The sequence below is a fragment of the Gopherus flavomarginatus genome, chromosome 10 (assembly GCF_025201925.1).
Source record: "Gopherus flavomarginatus isolate rGopFla2 chromosome 10, rGopFla2.mat.asm, whole genome shotgun sequence".
Classification (NCBI taxonomy): Eukaryota; Metazoa; Chordata; order Testudines; family Testudinidae; genus Gopherus; species Gopherus flavomarginatus.
The window spans coordinates 19,405,487-19,426,178 of record NC_066626.1 but is presented as its reverse complement, the minus strand read 5'-3'; the positions used below and the strand labels follow the sequence as shown (position 1 = coordinate 19,426,178).

At 38.7% G+C, this 20,692-nt stretch overlaps 1 protein-coding gene across 3 annotated transcripts in view; it reads left to right on the top strand.

The window, feature by feature from the left end:
- ADAM23 (ADAM metallopeptidase domain 23) overlaps positions 1 to 20,692 on the top strand; it is a 204,339-nt gene that overhangs the window by 70,898 nt on the left and 112,749 nt on the right. For all 3 annotated transcript variants that reach the window (XM_050969586.1, XM_050969584.1, XM_050969583.1), the window contains exons 4-9: positions 2,499 to 2,562; positions 6,808 to 6,890; positions 8,346 to 8,409; positions 12,509 to 12,581; positions 13,328 to 13,407; positions 14,490 to 14,555. In XM_050969586.1, the coding sequence (XP_050825543.1) occupies positions 2,499 to 2,562; positions 6,808 to 6,890; positions 8,346 to 8,409; positions 12,509 to 12,581; positions 13,328 to 13,407; positions 14,490 to 14,555 (430 nt within the window). The remainder of the gene's footprint in view (positions 1 to 2,498; positions 2,563 to 6,807; positions 6,891 to 8,345; positions 8,410 to 12,508; positions 12,582 to 13,327; positions 13,408 to 14,489; positions 14,556 to 20,692) is intronic.

The following is a 20,692-nucleotide window of genomic DNA, read 5'->3' as shown; positions in this document are numbered from 1 at the left end:
TTTGAAACTTTACTATGCAGAAGAAAAATGCTGCCTCCCCTTATTTTTAGTAGTTTGTTTAACTGTATACTGTATTTGGTTGATTTTTTTGTTTCTTTTTGTCTCTGCTGCTGCCTAATTGCATACTTCCAGTTCCAAATGAGGTGTATGGTTGACTGGTCAGTTCGTAACTCTGTTGTTTGTAACTCTGAGGTTCTACTGTAGAACATAAAGCATTTACATTCTATTCATGGCACTAAAGGAGGATGAATCTTTCAGGATTAGGAATCATGTCTTGATCTTTCTTGGATGGGGCCTGAATCATGTGATTCAGGCATATACTGCTCTTCCTCTTGAGCCCTAGAATTCAATAGATCCATGCTTTTCTTTGTAACAAAATCTGCTTCATAGTCATCAGCACTATGAAGAACAGTACTCTTTGTATTACATGATGAAAAGATAATACTCCCTGGCTTAATACTCAAGGTCCTTTCATACTTGCCAAGAATGTGTCTTCCCTTCATGTTTCCCAGATCCAAAACATCTGCAATGTACACATTATTTGGTATAGAAAATCTGCAAAGTTGCAGTTTGGGCCTCATTTATTATGTTTTTGCAACACTACAAACTGAATGTACAAGCCTTTGCATATGTATACTGTGTGAAGAGAATGCTCTGGCCAGTAGGCCTAGATGATGAACAGATTCTGCATTCCAGTGAGCTGTGCTTAGGAGAGGCAGATGGAGTAAGGGGCACCTTATGGTCTTCCTCTATATTTGGATCAAGTACCTGCCTCACCCTGACGTAACTGAGCGTAGTAATTAAACTTCCTATCTAAATTCTGTCCTCATTTGGCAGCAGTGACAGAGCCCATAGATCAATGTTCAAGGCAGAATGTGAAATGAGACTGGTCAGTGCCATAACAGCAAGCATTTGAAAGAAAGCAAAAACTTATTACAGATGCCCTAAGTTAAAATACTGCCAGTTTGGAGAACAAATGACACTACAATGTGATACATCCAAGAAGGGACTGAGGGTAGCTATGTTGCAGAAGCTGCTGATTGCATACGCTAGTAGAGTTTTGGTAGAAACTGAACAAGGGTACATCCAAGAAGAAAAAGAATTTTTGGCTGCGGTGTTGGGGTAGAGTGATCCTTCCAATATGGTCACCCTGTAAAATAGTACAATCAGACCCAAACCGCTAGAGACAGTTATGTTTATCCTCTCCATAGTGATTCAAAAAGGTTGCAGTGCATATTGATGAGCCTCCAGCACTACTAAGTACAGCTCAGATACTATCTAGGCTGTTTGTTAGTGTTGGCTGGCACAGTGAGGCGGGAACATGTGCCAGGCATTGGGGAGGTGCTAGCACTGGGAGACAGTGCAAGATGATCAGGATGCTGTCCATCAATATGATGCACTGTCTCGCATAATTTGCATAACTGAGCATGTGAGAAGTTGTATAAACATATGTTAAAGTGCTTTACTTTATCAGGGCCAAAGTGCCCAAAGTCTTGTTGGATTGAGCTCTAACTCATTGTGTCTGGGGCATTGAAGCCCCAGATATGTAGGGACCGGACCCATTTATGGTTCCCTGCTTATCTGCTGGGCAGTGGCAGCAGGGCAGTCTGGGAACACCAGGGCGAATGCCGCTCCCACTCCCCCAAACACTACGTGAAGCAGAAGCCCCTCTTTCCATGAGCGGAACCAGCCCTCTGGCACCCAAGTGCTGAGTCTTCAGCTATCGGAGTACCCAGCATGTTTCCATTATACCCACGATCCTCTCTAGTATTAGGGCTGTGTTTTTTTTTTTTTTTTCTCATCTCTTTGACAGAATGGGGACTTTTGCGGAGGGAGGAGGAGTTTTCAGGCAAGGAAGTTTGGGAAGGATAAAGGGTGAGATTGAGTTGAGTTGAGTCCTGACAGGATATTAGAGGCGTTGAAAAGTAATGTTAAGAGTTACTAAAATAGTTTGAGTTTGTAGATGAAGGTTGAGTAAAGAACTAATATAATAGATAGGAAGAGGGGTGATTAATGTTAATAGATAATCTGTAATATGTTTTTTCTCACTATAGACTTTAAGCTCTTGGGACAGGCACTGTGTCTGTGTATTACTTTGATATGAATAATATATGTAAAACTTTTATTTGAAAACAATAATTAAACTAACCATACATTGGTCAGTTAGACCCAGTGGAAACAAAACTCATAGAGTCAATTAATATTCATTTTAATTATTGTATACATTAAAAACAAATGAAATCATACTAATGTAAGACTAACATAATAGAAATTCAGCCAGTGAGTCAAATTCCCCTTAGTCTAAAGTCTTTCTTGCCTCAAAATGCAGCAGCAAGCCATTTTCTGGAGACAGCTTTCTTGATTCTTTTAATTTACTAGGTTAGAAAGAAAAAGATTCAAGAATTTCAGCTAAAATGATAAAATTACAGTGATTACATCTACATTTTCTGTTTTTAAGAAATACCATACACAATCTTTTTTTTTTTTTTTTTTTACAGTGATTTGTTATCGTCTGATTATGTGGAGATTCACTATGAAGACGGAAAACCACAATTTTCTAAGGTACTATATGTATTAAATAACAGAGACTTATTCTCCCCTCCCCCCATACAATGATAATGCAGTAAAACACAAACTTCCTGTGTTGTTTACAATATTTATCAAATACCAAAAGGCATTTACCACATATATCAAGGAATTGTGATCTTGTCTATCTGATGAAGATTCTCTAGCAGATGACAGGAGAAAAATTGTAAAAAGTGTGGGCAATTAGCTGCAAATGAAAGTGCCAAAGATGAAAGCTACAGTTCATAAAGTATAATTTTTTCAGTTGCTCCCACACTAGAGGTCACAATCACTAAAATCTTCATTAAACATTTAATTTGCATAAACATAACACTTCACATAAAGTGCAAGGCTAAGTTGTGATAGGAAGTCAGTAAACACACTTGCAATGGCTTTTCTTTGCAAGAGTTTTTATAAAACCATGAATCAGAAAAATACATACTGGGTGAAATTCACCCCTCTTCAGAATGTCAGCAGAAAGCCTATGCACCACTTAAGTCCTCAAATTAGAGCTAAAGTAGATTTAAGCAGTGCATAGGCTTTGGACAGAGATAAATTTCACCCTGGAGAGAGAGGATTGCATGACCTAGTCTTTTGAGGAGACAGGGGAACAAAAAGAGGTATGTTTTTGTTTGATTTAGATAGCACAAGGGATGATTACTATATTACTGGAATGTAGAATAGCAGAGAGAAAGGAAGGATATAAAATAAATATTAAGGCAAGAATGTCTTTGTTTAAGTTAGCTGAGCTCTTAGACTTCTAAAATTGTCATAAATGCCAGAGTTTAGTAGAAGTTGTAAGTCACTTTTCAGGAAACTTGCCTCTGTTCAAAGGGCCAGAAGGACAGCAGAACATGTAAATCTTACTTTTACGCCCTCACAACCAGGGTGAATTTCACCCTTTATGTGGTTGCTATTTGTCCAGTTGCTGTATGTCCATTTGCTTAATCTGACCTCCTCACTGAGGATCTTAATTAGAGTTCAAATATAGTAGTTTTTATTCTAACGTATCAGTTTATACTCTGTTCCTTGGAAAAAATAATTTCGTGCAGCATATCAAGGGAATTGCTTAGTTTTGTTAAGACATTACTCAAGAGAGCAGGCAAAAATGCCAAAGGAAGCAAGAAAACAATCCCTTCTGGCTTTTACACAGACTCAAGCAACTGTCAGCTGCAGCACCAGCAATGAGCACTGCGGTTGCTGAATCATGAGTCTAACTGGAGGATTGTATTAGAACTTTAGACTCAGCAAATGGGCCATCTTTGCATGCTGCAGTAATTAGATCCAAACTTTCTGAAGGATATTTTCTGAGTTGATTGACTTAGAAACACCAATAGGTCTCTTGAGGTCACATGGTCCACAAGAGGCATAATTAACAAAAGTAAAGAAAATATATTTCTTAGGGATTTTTTAGTCTGCTCAGTCTTATTTAGATATATTTGACGAATGGCAAACTGTTTATTTCTTGTTGAATATAGAGAAGTGATATCTTGATGAAAACATCTCTTTCTAGAACTACAGCATATATCTTTATTATAGGGGTGAAAGTAACCAGGATCAAATTGTGATCTCCTCACTCCCATGAGTAATCCTATTAAATTTCTTGGAACTACTTGTGTGAGTAAAATAATCACAATTTAGCTCTTAGGAAGAACTGTTTAAATACGCCGAGTTCCATAAACCCCAGAATACAGGCCAGTGCATAATGCATATATGGGTAACTGTCATGTAACAATGGTTATTTACTTAAATTTGTTAGAATACATGAACTTAATTGTGCACAGTAAAGGTTGTACAATACTTGTTCCAGATTCTGAACAGAACATTTAACAAAATAAACAAGATACAAAATGAAATTGCTGCTGATATTTACAGTTCACTAAAAAGTATTACATGCCTGGTGATTCCTTAGGGTACATGGTAAGTTAGAACAATTGGAAGAAGCAGTGTGACTGCACTGTATTTACACTTTTCTCAATCAAACTATTGCAAGCACTTTTTTTTCCACCTTGATTTTAGCTAGGATTGTTGTTGACATATATTAAAGGTCAGTTCCTTAACTGTTGTAAATCAGCATGAATCCATTGCCTTTAGTGGAACTACATTGACATGCACTAGCTGAGGATCTGGCATTGAAAGCTTCTAAATTCTTCAGCACTTTCTCGTACATGTTCACTCTCTTTAAAAATTTAAATTGAGACTCATGTTTTCAATGTAAGTGTATAAGGCCTGAATGGTTTCTAGGTTTGCTCTTGCTGCCTGTCTTCTAATAATAAAAATCAAGTGCACTGTACTTGTTTACTGAATTGAACTATTCACATGAAATGAAATTCTGCCACCCTTATTCACAGTGAACGATCTCTTAAGCCTTTAGCAGTCCCATCAAAAAATGACTCATGTGGGTCACTGTAATTTAGGGATTAGTAATTTTGCTATTCAATAATAAGGATAGAATTAGATTTTAAACCTATCAGACTATAGATAAGAGGTATAGATTTTGTTCTAGTAATTTGTTGGTATTTTTGCAGTTGCCTAAAGTATAGAATCCATAGACTACTCTAAAGGTTTTAATTTTTCTTTTCAAAGACTTGACTACTTATGGTCAAAATTAAGTATTTATTAATACCACAGTGCTGCTCTACTTTCACAGCATACAGAAATTAAATAGAAAGAATTTGGGACAAGGAAGAATATCATTTATATATTGTTCCTGAGACTGCGTTTTTTAACACCAAAGAATATTTTGACAATATTTCTGTCATTTATTTCTATCTCTGTTGCTGGCTCCCGTATTTCCCTCTTGCTTATTATGTCATTCTGCTTCTCAGTGGGGTTTCTTTTTGTCCCCATACTTTTTGATATTATCAAATAATAAAAGGTCTTAATTTCCAGCTAAGATTACTCAATTTTATCTTGCCTTTATTCAGACCCTGCAAATTTGCGAAGAAACTTCTTACATCCTCCCCATCACTGGGCACCCAACGGGGAAAGCACAATCTGTCCACACATTTTATACGGTATTGCCATGGATGAGGCCTGGGTCCAGTCTTCGAACAGTGACAGTAAAAGTGCCTCATTTCCAGAGCACCATTCTGTGCATGGAATGAGGCAGTGCTCCTATGGAACTAGTAGTATGCATTAGTGTAGTTAAAACTGTATCCTAACTGGAGCTGGTCAGGAAGTGCTAAAAAAAATTTTTCAGAAATTTTCTGATGGGGAAAAATGTTCTGTGTATGTGAGAGGAAGTAGATGGTGGCAAAATAGGTGGTTGAGACTGTGCACATGTTCATCAATGAAATTGAAGAAATAGTGCTGTTTCACCATGATTATGGCAGAGCTGAAGGAACAATTTTGTCGTGGATGAAGCTCATGTAGTCCTTTCTTGTCTTGCTTCCCCTCGTGTGTGAAGGTTAACTATTTACTCTGTAAGTTCTCTGAGACATGGACTTTGCATTCATATCTGTCTATGACGTGCCCAACATACTTGTGGATCTTTACTAATATATTTTATTTAAGGTCTCGGTTTTGTCTCAGTATTGTCTACTGATATGTACAAATATCATCATCTTAGTCAAATGATCTGCTCCTTGTTTGTTTTACAATCACATCTTTTAATGTGGCAAAATCAAGTTTTTACTCGTGTTTACCTCAGTTTGCATAGTAGAGACAATAAAATTCTGAGTTTTTGATCTGGATTTTCTTCCGTAGTCATGCATCAACAACCATATTGTTTAATTAAAGTTCCCATTATATACAGTTTCATTCTTGAAGACTTTTTAGCAAGACAACCTTAAATTTGACTTTCAGATTCCAGGCAGAGCTTATGTGGGTTAGTGTTTGTTTATTTATTTATTTATTTATTTTTTAAAGTACTTGTAATTTCAACAGTTTTGATCTGGCTATCACTGAGAAATCATAAATATGGACCCCCATAATACCACATCTAAAGAATAATTTTTGAAAAGGAAATTGCTCTTTAAGGAAACAAAATAATTAATGGCATTGTGAGTTTAAGTAAGGAAAGACCAACCTTTGCTATGGCTGGAAGCCATATATAAATAAGTAATGTACTTTTTTCTAGACACAGTATATTTTACCCCTTATTAGTGATGAGGAGACTCAGTGATGGTTAACATACCAGACTCTTTCCTTGAAATTTCTTCACTTGGTGTGTAAGATCCATTTTTCAGTTAGAATTAAATGATAATTTAATGTATATATTTTTTTCTTTAACATTTTTAGGGTGGAGAGCACTGTTACTATCATGGAAACATTAGAGGTGTCCAGAACTCCAAAGCTGCCCTTTCAACATGTAATGGACTTAAGTGAGTGCAAATCTTCATTCCTCCAAAGAGACTATATTAACTGCATGCTACTCTTGGATTCCTGTCCTTGGGTCTCATCTCTTGGCATGAGACAGACTGAAATTCTCCAAGCTTTCAAAGATTTTTGGCATTCTGAGGTACAGGCAGACCAGTTTTGTTTCAAGAATAGCAGCTAGTACCTCAATGACTCCTCTAAAGTATTCTCTGTGAACACCTTCCTGACCATGCTCAGCTAAGGAGTTTCTCATTGGCATTGCAGTTTTTTAAACTGCTTATATCCTTTGTCCTGTCTATGGATTTTAGCTTTTGGTTGATGGCTTCTCTGTATGTTTTGGTTTTTTTTTTCTGTTCCCTTTAGTTCTTTGGTTTCTTCCTCAAGACAGGTTCAGGACTGGACTAGTAGAAATGTTCTGTGTCAGGAATGAAGTGCATTGGCAAGACAAAGTGGGGAAGCTTGTACAATACAGAGCCTACCTTCTGTATACCTGGCTTTAACCACTGCTATTAATTCATTTTTTAAGCACCAGGGACACTAGAAATTTTTGGTGCTGTCTAGCGAAACCCTTGCAGATTATAAATACCTAGAAATAAATTAATCAAGGTGGCTGATTTGAACAAATAAGAGATGAGAAATATGAACAAAAATCAGACTTCAGCTCTTCACATTACTAGAACAGTTCTCAAACTGTGGGTTGGGACTCCGAAGTGGGTCGTAACCCTGTTTTAATGGGGTTGCTAGGGCTGGCGTTGGACTTGTTGGGCCCAGGACCGAAGCCAAAGTCAGAGCCCTAACATCCAGAGCTGAAGCCAAAGCCCAGGGGCTTCATCCCTGGGTAGTGGGGCCGAAGCCCTCAAGCTTTGGTCCTCCTACCCCAGGTGGTGGGGCTTGGGCTTGGGCCCCCTGCCTGAGACCATGGGGCTTGGGCTTTGGTCCTCCCTTCTGGGGTCATGCAGTTATTTTTTCTTGTCATAAAAGGGTTGCGGTGCAATGAAGTTTGAGAAACCCTGCATTACTGTGATTCCACTACAGTCATACCAGGAATTATAATTTTGAAAAATCAGTCTTTTGATTATTATTTTTGATGTAAGTAAATAATGTAAGATAGTATATGGCCAGCAGCTCTTTGTTGATTATGTGTATATAACTCAGCTGTGTTTGTTGTCTTCTGCATATTAATTGGTGTTTTAGGAACGACCAAGATCAGATCTTGACTCTTTCCATTGTTGTCAAGTATTCCATTACCAAGGATCCTGTCTAGCACAAAATTGATTTTGCAGATGTGCATCACTACTACATTTTGCCAGTTACCACTGAAATTTTTTATGATGGCTTGTACACTAGTTTTAAATAGTACAATTGGATTTATTTGACCAGAGACCCTTTGCTGGATTAAAATTATTCCTTAGTACTTATATTGGTCCTAAATCTCTTCCTTTTTCTTTCTAATGTTCCAGTGGCATGTTTGAAGATAGCACCTATGTGTACTTCATAGAACCAATGGATTTGACCCACAGTGCAGTAAGTTTATACTGCTTTGTAATTTTTTTGGTTTTGTTTGTTACAGGGATGCCTAAATGTCAGTATGTTTCTCACAAGTAACTTGCAAATCTGAATTATTAAAGATTTATTTTTAATTCCATGTTTTAACTTGAATTTTCTAATCTTAAATTCACTTTAGATTTGGGAATAGGCCATTCATGTTAGTGGCGTCTAAGGGCTTATTCCCATGGTGAATGATTTGTGGTCTATAAAAGTGTTTACCAATTTCCTCTACTGTCTGAGCTAGTGAATTTGATCCTTTCATTGACTCGGTTGAAAACCTATGTTTTGGAGCTGAGGTCAGGCACTCTATACAGAGTGTCACAGCTGGGTAGTTATCACAGAGGATTGTAGTGCCTGTATGTAATGACATTGATACAAATAGATGAATAAATTGGATCAAGAATATATTTACCCAAATATCTTATTCACACTGTGAACCTGTTCTACTTAACTTGTGGCTCTCTTCAAGTATAGTATGTTTGTACGGTTGCTCCTGAAGGCATTGATGTAAACAGAGCTGACTATACTTCAAAGGCTAGTTTACAAATTTCAGCACAATAGACCAGGAATGTTTCTCCCGTGGGATACTTCTGCACTTGCATTTGATTTCCAAGAGACATCCTGGGGTTTTGGGTATCTAAGAGACATCAAGATGAGGATTTTCAGGCTTTGTATCTTGCCTGGCACCTTATCAGGGCATGATAAATTACACAAAGTGATGTAATTCTAACTGGTTTCTTTTAAAACCTCTCTTGGTAACAGTGAACATGACAACAGAGTCCCACAAAGGAACTGCAAGATCGTTAGTCTTTGTATGATAAGTAATACTTTCAGAGAGTACTGTATAGGGTAATACACTCTTTGAATATCTTTTGAATGATCTGTTGTGACTTCCAGCCCAGAGATGCTTCAAGTAATGTTAATCCTAGTTAGAATGATAGTGTGACGAGTTGGGTCACAGAAACCCCCTTGGGACGGGCACCTGATGTGCTGACACTACTGCTGAGCCTATTTTCCCTGCGAGCTTAGGACTTCAGTACTCTGTCTTGTTGAGCCAGACATGTTAGCCTGCTGCAAACACAGACTCAGGTCCGAACCACGTCCCCAAAAAGCTGCAGAATTAATTGAAAACAGTTTAAGAAGTGTTCCTGTCTCCAACACCCAGACACCCAGCTCCCAATGGGATCCAAACCCCAAATAAATCTGTTTTATTCTGTATAAAGCTTATACAGGGTAAACTCCTAAATTGTCCATCCTCTATAACACTGATAGAGAGATGTGCACAGCTGTTTGCTCCCCCAGGTATTAGTCACTAACTCTGGGTTCAATAATAAGCAAAAGTGATTTTATTAAGTATAACAAGTAGAATTTAAGTGGTTCCAAGTAATAACAGACAGAACAAAGTAAGTTACCAAGCAAAATAAAACAAAAACATGCCTAATACATTAAGACAGTGGTCTCCAAACTTTTTTGATCATGCACCCCATCAGTAAAAATTTTTTGAGCATGCACCCCCAACTCCTGGCTGAACTGTCAAAGCAAAACAAACAAACTGCTCGGACTCCCGGCCAAACTGCCAAGGGAGGGGGAAGAAAAAAACAAGCCGCTCGAACTCCCGGCCGAACTGCTGAAGGGAGAGAGGAAAAAAAAAAAAGTGGCGCTGCTTCGGCGGCGCTCCTCCTGCCATGCACCCCAAAGGATCCTCCTGCACACCTCACTTTGGAGACCACTGCATTAAGAAACTGATTACAGATAAAATCGCACCCTCAGAGATGTTTCAATAAGTTTCTTTCATAGACTGGACTCCTTCCTAGTCTGGGTCCAGTGCTTTCCCCTGGTACAGTTCTTGTTCCAGCTCGGTGGTAGCTACAGGATATCTCATGACTGCAGCCTCCTTTGCTCTGTTCCACCCTATTATATAGCTTTGGCACAAGACGGGAATCTTTTGTCTCTCTGGGTCCCCACCTCTCTGTCTGAATGGAAAAGCCCCAGGTTTAAAATGGATTCCAGTACCAGGTGTCATGGTCACATGTCCTGTGAGACCCCAAGCCTTCATTCTTCCTGGCCTGACTCACAGGAAGGCTTGCAAGTAAATAGAGCCATTTACAACCAATTGTCCTAGTTGATGGGAGCCATTGAGATTCCAAACCACCATTAATGGCCCACACTCTGCATAATTACAACAGGACCTCAGAGTTATATTTCATATTTCTAGTTTCAGATACAAGAATGATACATTTATACAAATAGGATGACCACACTCAGTAGATTATAATATTTGTAATGATACCTTACAAGAGACCTTTTGCATGAAGCATATTCCAGTTACATTATAGTCACACTCATTAGCATATTTCATAAAATCCTATGGAGTGCAATGTCACAGATAGTCCATTGGAAAATAATTTAGGAACCATTCAGTGTGGCAGCTGGAGCAAGGCTCTTTGTTACAAAGCTACATACTGTACTTAAATGTAACCTATATATGACACTGGCTATTGGTTGAAAACTGACCATATGTTCGCCATTGTGGGGATCTGGTAACCCCTTCTTAATTAGGAGACAGACAATTGGGAGATTATTCTCCTAGGACAATAGAATTTCACACTTCATGCTGACACTGCAGTACAGAGCTTGAGGCAGTGGAAAGAAATAATTAGGGTTATTTTTAGACTTTGTACAATCACTGTAATTTATGGAAGATTTTAAAATGATATCTCCTCTGCCGCCTGTGTGTGTGCAGGTGGAAGTTTTAAAGAGCATAGAGGATAGTTTTGGGCAAGAGTACTGTTCTCAATAAAACTACTTCCTTCTATTGACCAAAATAAAATGTCTATAGGGAGATTTTCAGAGCCGTAAATGGCAGTGAGGCACCCAACTTGTAAGTCAGTGCAAGTTAGGCATCTGATCTCCCGCTTTGTGCATAATACCTGAGAGAGATGTCCACACCAGTTATTTGATGGCAAGCATTGCTCTCGTTGTTTGATTGGTTAAGTTCTTTCAGATACCTTAGGAACAGAAGGCAGTATGTTAAACTAGTTGTATTTACTGTACATGTGCAGTTTGAATTTTTGAATATTTTACTTCCATGTTTTACACAAATCTCTCAGGAATTACACAAAAATAGCATTCTGACTTTTCAAAAGCATTATTTGACAAGATCAGGTGATGGAATAACAAGGGAGAGAAGACAGAGATCCATGGGGCACATGTCAAACTGTGATACTTTGAAATATATCATTTTAAAAGGAGAAAACTTCAATATATTTATTCTTTTTTGTCCTATATATAGATTTACAGCACTGTGCCTTAATTATGTTGAAAGAGACAGAAATCTACTGTTCTTTCTGTTGAGTTTCAATACAGTTAAGTAGCTTGTCTTTGTGATTTATAATAGGCATACCTTTATTTTTGAGCAGGTGCAGTAAGACTGTATCTAGGTACATGTATGTATGCAGAGAGTAGAATTTGAATTCTTGAGATAATACTTCAGACTCTATTAATGTCTTCTCTCTGAGGATCTCAAAGATATTTATAATCAATGAATTAATCCTTGTGACACCTTTTGTAATGTAAGTGATAAATAAATATTGTCCGTGTTTTAGATTAGGAAACTGAGGCAGAGCATCCAAGTGATTCACCACACAGCCAGTCAGTAGATGAGGCAGGATTAGAAATAAAGAGGCAAGAAGCCTGACCACCAATCCTAATGAGAGACTTGTCTCACCTTTTCTGGCCCTGGAAAAAGATACAACATTGTTAATCAGGAGCTTGTAACCTGTTCTGTGAGAGAGTTCTCCAGATAAGGCCTTTTACAATTGAAGAGTACGTCATACTGAATCATGGAGGCTTTCATGTTTGGATTAATATTCTAAGAATCTAATGCTTAGAAGTTATCCTGGTAAAGTATACATAGCACCAATTTAAAGATATTATATTTATGTCAGTGAATATTGCTATTTCCTTTCAGGGAAAAGAACAAATAAGATGTCAATCTACTGTAATAAGTGCATCTTTCTTTTCATTTGGCATTGCTAATGAGTTGAAAATGTTTTTATCCATTCTTTTTTTTTAGAAAAGCACAGGCAGGCCACACATCATTCAGAGGACTTTAGGAACACAAACCTCAAACCAAATGAAGAATGTTGGTATGTATTGGTTACATTATGTTTTCAGTAACAAAAATAATTTTAGTTGTAATGTAAATAGTTTGAGGTTCAGGTTAATGGCACCTATTTTAAACTGCTGAATTTTTTGAAGAATAAGAAAAAAGACCATTATCAAGTTGACTTCTGTATGCCAAATGTATTATCATCACATTGAATTTCAGAAATGGTAAAATTGAACTGAAATGTTTTCACCTATCAAGACCTGTGTTTAGGTTCTTCTGACAGAGAATAGCTGTTGGTTTCATCACTAATACTTTAATCAGCTGCTATTTTTTTGGATGCTAGTGATTGTCATCAACACATGAAAGAGAAAAAGCAAAACTGTATGGTCAGGTCTTAGCCTCTTTATGTCCCTTTTTAGTGCATATTTAATTGTAATTATAAATCTATTCACATACTTTGTTATTGATATGGGATCCTTAAAAGTTATGAATTTTAAAGAATGCTTTGCAATTCACCTTTAAATATTTGTGAAATAGCTATTCTTAGTCCATTTCCCACTGGATAAGTGTCCACATCACAGTGATTTCTAAAATGTTTTATCGAATGTTCTTAGGATTTCACTAAACTTTTTAACTTTTGAAATTTTCCATCTTTAATTTAGATATAAAGATATATTAATTAAACTCACTGTAAAGAGTTTCCATTTTTACAAGGACTTAAACTGCATGTTCTCCTGCATAAATACTAAATTATTTAAGTTCTGTTAATTTTATTTTCTTCAGAGACCGAATCTAGTTCTGAGTGGTCCTTCCTGTCTGAGTTACAGTGGCTCAGGAAAAGGAGAAGAAAGAGGGCTGTGAGTGTAAGTGTGACACTACGTTTAGACCTCTGCAGTGCTGCATAAACTTCCAAATTCTTTAATTATAAGTGAGCATTGGTTCTTAGCAAACAAAATCCTTTGGATGTTTGAAACAAAGTTTAAAATATCTCTCTTTCATATTTTTACAATACAGTACTGTTTTCCACCAAGTGATGCCGTTATATTTGAACCTGAATCTACAGAATAAAATAGATATAGTTTATATAGTGACTGCAATACCATATATAGTTTGAAATGAAATTTGATAGTGAAAGTGTAATTAAAATTTCAATGATCATTAAGGTCTGATATTAATGTGGACAGAGTACAACTGTGGATGAAGTCTGACCTCTATATAGATGCCCTTTCCTATGGTCACATGGCTCATGAATTGGCATGGCCAAAGCCAAAAGTAAGAAATGTGTGATCCAAAATTGGGTTTATTAGAAAAAAAAAATAGACCGTTCTCACATCTGTAGACACAATACACATTATAACTAGTTTAGATATATCAGTTTGGATTTCATTTTGTCTACATACATGTGCTCGTGGCTTATTTTAGGTTTCATTAATATTAATTTGCACCCATTTGTCTATATGAGATCAGCTTTCTCCTGGATCATTCAGCACAATGTGTGGGGTTTCAAACCCTACCTATTTTAAAAAGAATCACTTTTTTCCTAGATCTAGTAAATATGGCAGTGGAACAAGGGATATGTTGTTTTCTGGGTCTTTTAAACACTAAGTTCTATGGAAGCAATAGCCTTTTCTGTAAACATTGGACAAAGAGGTTTGGATCTGAATTTATTCTAAATGAAATGGTCCAGATCCTCAGCTGATGTAAATTCATGTAATTCCATTGAAGTTAATGGAGTGATGCCGATTTACACTAGTTGAAGAGCTTTCTCAATTCTGGCAAACTTACTCACTTCGAGTAACATTTATGTGAGTAGTTCCATTGAAGCCAGTGAGAGATACAAACTTGGCTCTCCCACTGCTACTAGATACCTAGACCAGCTGCAGAGTTATTTTTAAAAATTACCATCACACTCTCATTTCTCACAATATATTTTTAAATCCAACAGGCATCTCGTGGTATATTTGAAGAGATGAAATATCTGGAGCTCATGATTGTCAATGACCATAAAATGGTAAGGATATAGATTCAGTGGCAATCTTCCTTGTAATCTGATTCAGAAGGTGGTCCATACCTGTCTGTTTAAGTTTCTGTATCTGAGTACCTCACTCTCTGGCACAGATTTTTGGGTGTGGAGAGAGGGTCTATACCCCTCCTTAGTAGCAAGATACAGTAGCTATGTGCAATGGGGAAAATAAATTACATCCTCTTAAGGGGTGTAGAAATTTACTTCTCCCCACAGAGCAAGACAGGAATAGGGTGACGTGCTTCTGAGGAGTATGTCTGAGGTACTGTACCCCCAGGGCTACCCTTTGCTAGGACTAAGCTGAAAGACACGATGTGGCCCACAGTAGTTAATAATACCTAGCATTTTAGACAGCACTTTAAATACTTAAAGTACTTTACAAACATTACCAAATTAATATATATTATTTATATTAGTGTTTTAATATGTATTTTGTGTGTGTGTGTGTGTGTATGTGTGCGTATACTTAAGATGTATGTTAACATACATTTAACTGTTAAGTGGCAGTACTGTTAGAATTTAAAAATTAAATTCCATCTTTTAAGGATTAAAGAAACAGGCTGAGACTGGTAGGACACAATTTAGAGTAAAAAGCTTTGATATTTGGGCAGTAAGATATGCATGTGAAGCTATCTCTGTCTCGCGCTCTCTCTCTGTCTTTTTTTTCTTTTTTTCTTCTTCCTGGTAAATCCATGCTTATAAATAGGCAGGGTAGTGAAATAAACAATAAATCTTGCCATTGGATTAAGCAAGATGTATTACATTTACAAAGAACTCTGCTCTGATTTCTTTTTTTCCTTGAGGAGATATTAAAGAAACTAGAACAGCTGACATTTGCTATTTAAATGTTACTGCTTTCATTAATTGTGCCAAGTAAGATAGGGTTATCAACATGTCAGCACCCTGCCTGTTCAGCAGATTAAATCAGAAAGGTGGCGCCTGGGGAGTAGTATAGAAGTACTAGGCCTCTCAACAGATGTTGTGGGGTGCCCGGGAAATTCCCCAAACTCAGGTTACCCATGGTTTGAATAGGCCATGCCCCCTGACTACCACATGAGGCCACAAAACCTACCCATCTACTCCCTACACCAGCACATTATGCAGTAGAATTCCTGTAGCCTCAAGACTATGGAGTTTTCCCCTTTAACTTTGGCCCTGCTGCATGTTGTTCAGTAGGAAGGCTTGATTTGCGCCTCAGCGTTATGTAAAATGTAGATGTTTAGAAAGGAACAAGTCTGCAGTTTTTTTTTACAAGAATGTATTGAAAATTTCTGTTGACCTGGTTTACAAGCACAAATTATTTATCTAGTTTATTTTTTTAGTGTTACATGTCTACTGTATATGTGCATGTAGTTAGATATCTTTTCAAGCACTTCGGTTTCAGAAGAAATGAGATTTAAGTGTTGTTGTTTTTTTTAAACAATTGGATAATAACTTAATAATATATGAAAGGGATATTGAAGTGCCACCTGTTGGTAGCAAGAGCCTAACCAAAATATTTGAATACCAAAGAAATGTTCTGAGGTCTATAATGTGGACTAAGAGTACAAGTATTCTCTCTCTCTCTCTCTCTCTCTCTCTCTCTCTCTCTCTCTCTCTCTCTCTCTCTCTCTCTCTCTCTCTCTCTCTCTCTCTCTCTCTCTCTCTCTCTCTCTCTCTCTCTCTCTCTCTCTCTCTCTCTCTCTCTCTCTCTCTCTCTCTCTCTCTCTCTCTCTGTGTGTGTACCTTGTCTCTTTCTTTTTGTTCAGTCTCCTGATTTAACGCAAATATTAGAATGTCAGAATTGTCTCCTATCAGATGTTCCTAAATTCTTTAGATGCATTATAAACTATTGGCTTTTCTTTTTACTAGAAAAATAGATGTATTGCACGTCTTCACTATCTTAAATATAAAGGGAAAAGTTCACTCTCTGATATACACTGTAGAATTTTTTGTTTGTAGAGTAGATTGTAGAAGTAGCTCTAAAAGAAGCATTTGTGAATGTACAATATTTACCCTTTAAATCTGAATACTAAATACTAAAGGCTAGAATACGTAACCCTTACATTGGTGAACACTTAATTCATGTGAGTAATTTCCTTGATGCCAATTCATAGATTCTTCACTATATTTTTAGATTTTCAGGCCAGAAGGAACTGTTGCAATCATCTCATCTGACACCCTGAAAGATAAGAACATAAGAATGGCTATACTGGGTCAGACCACTTGTCCATCTAACCCATTATCCTGTTTCCGACAGAGGCCAGTGCTAGATGCTTCAGAGGGAATGAACAGAACAGGGTAGTTATCAAGTGATCCATCCCTTGTCATCCAGTCCAGCTTCTGGCATTCAGAGGTTTAGGGACACCCAGAGCATAGGATAGTAACCCTGACCATCTTGGCCAGTAGCCATTGATGGACCTATCCTCCATGAGATTATCTAATTCTTTTTTTGAATCAATTTATACTTTTGGCCTTTGCTACATTTCTTGGCAACAAGTTCCACAGGTTTATTGTGTATTTGTTCTAAACCTGCTGCCTATTATTTTCATTGGGTGACCCCTGGTTCATCTGTTTATGTAAATAACACTTATTCACTTTCTCCACACCATTCATGATTTTATACACATCTATCATATCACCCCTTAGTCATCTCTTTTCTAAGATGAACAGTCCCAATCTTTTAAAACACTTCACATAGAAACTGTTGCATACCCAATCATTTTTGTAGTCTTTCTCTGTACCTGTTGCAATTCTAATATATCTTTTTTGGGTTAGGGAAGCCAGAACTGCATGCATTATTCAAGGTGTGGGTGTACCCTGGATTTATCTATTGGCATTCTATTTTCTGTCTTATTATCTGTCCCTTTCCTTGCATTTGTTTAGCTTGTTTGACTGCTGCTGGACATTGAGCAGATATTTTCAGAGAACTATCCATGATGACTCCAAGATCTGTTTCTTGAGCGGTAACAGCTAATTTAGACCCCATCATTTTGTATGTATGGTTCAGATTATTTTTTCAAATGTGCATTATTTTGCACTTATCAACATTGATTTTCATCTACCATTTTGTTGCCCAGTCACTCAGTTTAGTGAGCTCCTTTTGTAATTCTTTGAAGTTAGTTTTAGACTTAACTATTTTGTGTAATTTTGTATCATGTGCAGATTTTGTCATCTCACCGTTTACCCCATTTTCCAGAGGTACAGAAGCTGATTTAAGCAATAGGTTACGTAACTCAGTAAGTAGTTCTGCAATTCCATATTTGAGTTCCTTTAGAACCCTTGGATGAATACCATCTGGTCCTGGGGACCTATTTATCAATTTGTTCTAAAACATCCTCTATTGATATCTCAGTCTGGGACAGTTCCTCATATTTGTCACCTAAAAAGAATGGCGCAGATGTGAGGATCTCCCTCACATCCTATAGAGTGAAAACTGATGCAAAGAATTGATTTATTTTCTCCTCAATGGCCTTGTCTTCCTTGAATGCTCCTTCAGCCCCTTGATCACCTGGTAGCCCCACTGATTGTTTTCAATGTTCCTGCATCTGATGGTCTTAAAAAAATTGTTGCTATTGGTTTTTGTGTCTTTTTACTAGTTGCTCTTCAAATGCTTTTTTGGCCTGCCTAATTATATGTTTACACTTGACTTGCCAGAGTTTATTCTCCTTCCTATATTCCTCAATATGATATAACTTCCTGTTTTTAGAGGATTCTTTTTTGCCGCTAACCACTTCTTTTCCTCTGTTGCTTAGCCATGGTGGCACTTTTTTAGTCCTCCTGCTATTACTTTAATAATGGTGTTTTTTAATAATGCAGGCCAGAGGACTTCCCTGAATTAATTCCTTAAGTCCAATAGCTGTGCTTGAACTAGAGCACACAATCCTTGTTAAGTTCTTGCCTCATTTCTCATCTGAATTTGTCTACCTTCAGTTTCCAGCCATTAGATCTTGTTATACCTTTGCTCTCCCTTATCAAATTTCAGCTCCTCGCAAAAGTACTTACGGACTGTGATCAAGTCAACCCTTTATCCTCTTTGATAAGCTAAATAGAATGAGTTCTTTGAATCTCTCATTCTAAGGAATGTTTTCCAATCCTTTATATCATTCTTGTTGCTCTTCTCTGAACCTTCTCCTATTTTTCAACATCCTTCATGAAGTGTGGACGCCGGAACTGGACACAGAATTTCAGGATTGGTTGCAGTGCCAGATACAGAAGTAATATAACTTCTTTACTCTTAGCTGATATTCCTCTGTTTATACATCCCAGGATCTCATTAGCCCTTTTAGCCATTGCTTTGTCCTAGGAGTTCATGTTCAGCTAATTATCCATCATGACCCCTAAGTCTTTTTTTTTCCAGAGTTGCTGCCTCCCAGGATAGAATTCACTATTCTTCTTTGAGTGCGTGCTCATGTCAATTCCATTTTAGGTATGTGCATGCTCATTGTTGGAGATTTATGCCTTAGCAGTATCTGTGGGTCCGGTTGTGGCGCCCTCTGGAGTGCCGCACGCACGTGGCAGTATATCAGGCACCGCCAGCCCTATGCCCTCTCAGTTCCTTCTTACCGCCCGTGATGATTGGTTGAAGTACCTTGCCTTGCTTCGCAAGAGCACTAGCGGTTTCTTCAGAACCTTTTGCATAGACTTCTTTCTACTGATTGTTGTGTGTAGTTCATAGTAGTTAGTTGATAGCGTTACGTTAGTTAGTCCCTTTTGGGACTTTTCCCTGAGCGGCTTAAAGTTGTGTTTGGCATGCAGCAGGCTGATGCTAATCAGTGATCCACATGACAGTTGTCTCAAGTTGTCTCAAGCCATAGGAAAGACAGGTGTCACATCTGCAAAAACCTTTGCCTTCAGACCTGGTGTCGATCCAAAGGAGAGGGCTTGGATACACTCATTGAAGCCACACAATGTGCATAAGTATAACCAGTTTTATTGCCAAAGTATAATAAGCTTCCCAGCCTTAATGCATTACTAAATATATGCTTTCCAGCAAGCAAGCAAGAATCAATGCTTAAGCCCCTTCTGCTATGGACAGTCCCGGACCTTCCAGCAGTGTCCTTGAGGGCTCTTAGCAAGCACTGCTCCAGCGTGGGGAATTCTTGGGCACCCATAAGGCTAGGGCCCACAGGTGAGACTGCTCATCTAAAGCAATTTGCATAGCAGTTTTTAATTATCACCTCCTTCTAAGCGGGGGGAGGGTGGGGAGGGGCATATTAACCCACAAGCAGGCTCTGGCAGGAAACTCTGCTGTTTTCTATTCCCACACTTCACAGTCTTGGGCCTTGCTTATCTCTTCACTTGTTTATCCAGCCAAGTGGGTGCAAGCCAGCCCGGCCAGTCAAAGCCTGTTCACTACTAGCTCCCCCCCAAACCATGCTGTAACAACAGCCCAAGATAACTTGTGGTCAGCCCCAACACCCAGAAGGAGCGAGATATTCGCTTGAGGGTCCTCCAGATGGAGGCTGCCCTTTTCCCCATGTCTGAGCCCTCCACCACAGAATCTACACAGAGTACATCAGCCACGGCCTCAGCCCAGCACTGATCCCTTTCGCTGGTGCCAAGGAAGCAGCAGAGGATGCAGAGACCCTTGGCACCGAAGGACGGACAAAGGACCTGTCTGAGGCCATGCGCCCACTTTGGGACTTCCCAGGGTGCCGCTGAGGTTGGACCTCCCAGCCCGGCTTGGGACCTGCCCCCTACTCCAGGCAGCGACAGGGGCTCCCAGTGTATCGTGGGGCCTTCAGTGCCTGAACCGGTCCCAGTGGCTAGACAGCAAAGCCGACCGGCTCTGCATGTGCCATGACGGGTGACCAAAGCAGCTCCGCCCCCAGCACCAAAGCGCAAGCCCACCGGGGTGCAACATAGCCTGGCAGAACTCCCCCGGTCGCCAGACCGCAGATGCAGGCCCCTGTCACCACAACCTCGGACCCCTTTTAGCCATTGCCAGGTCAGCTCTCCAACGAGATCTCCACCTAGTAGGCATGGGACTCCGGATTTGAGGCACCATTCCCTATACCGACGGTACTGGCAATCCTCTGGCCACAGGTCGCCGAGGTGGCAGTCACTCTCTCCCAGACAGTCTCCCAGGCATCAGTAGCTGTCCTGGAGGGGTCCTTCAGGATCTCGGCACTGGTCTTGTTCAC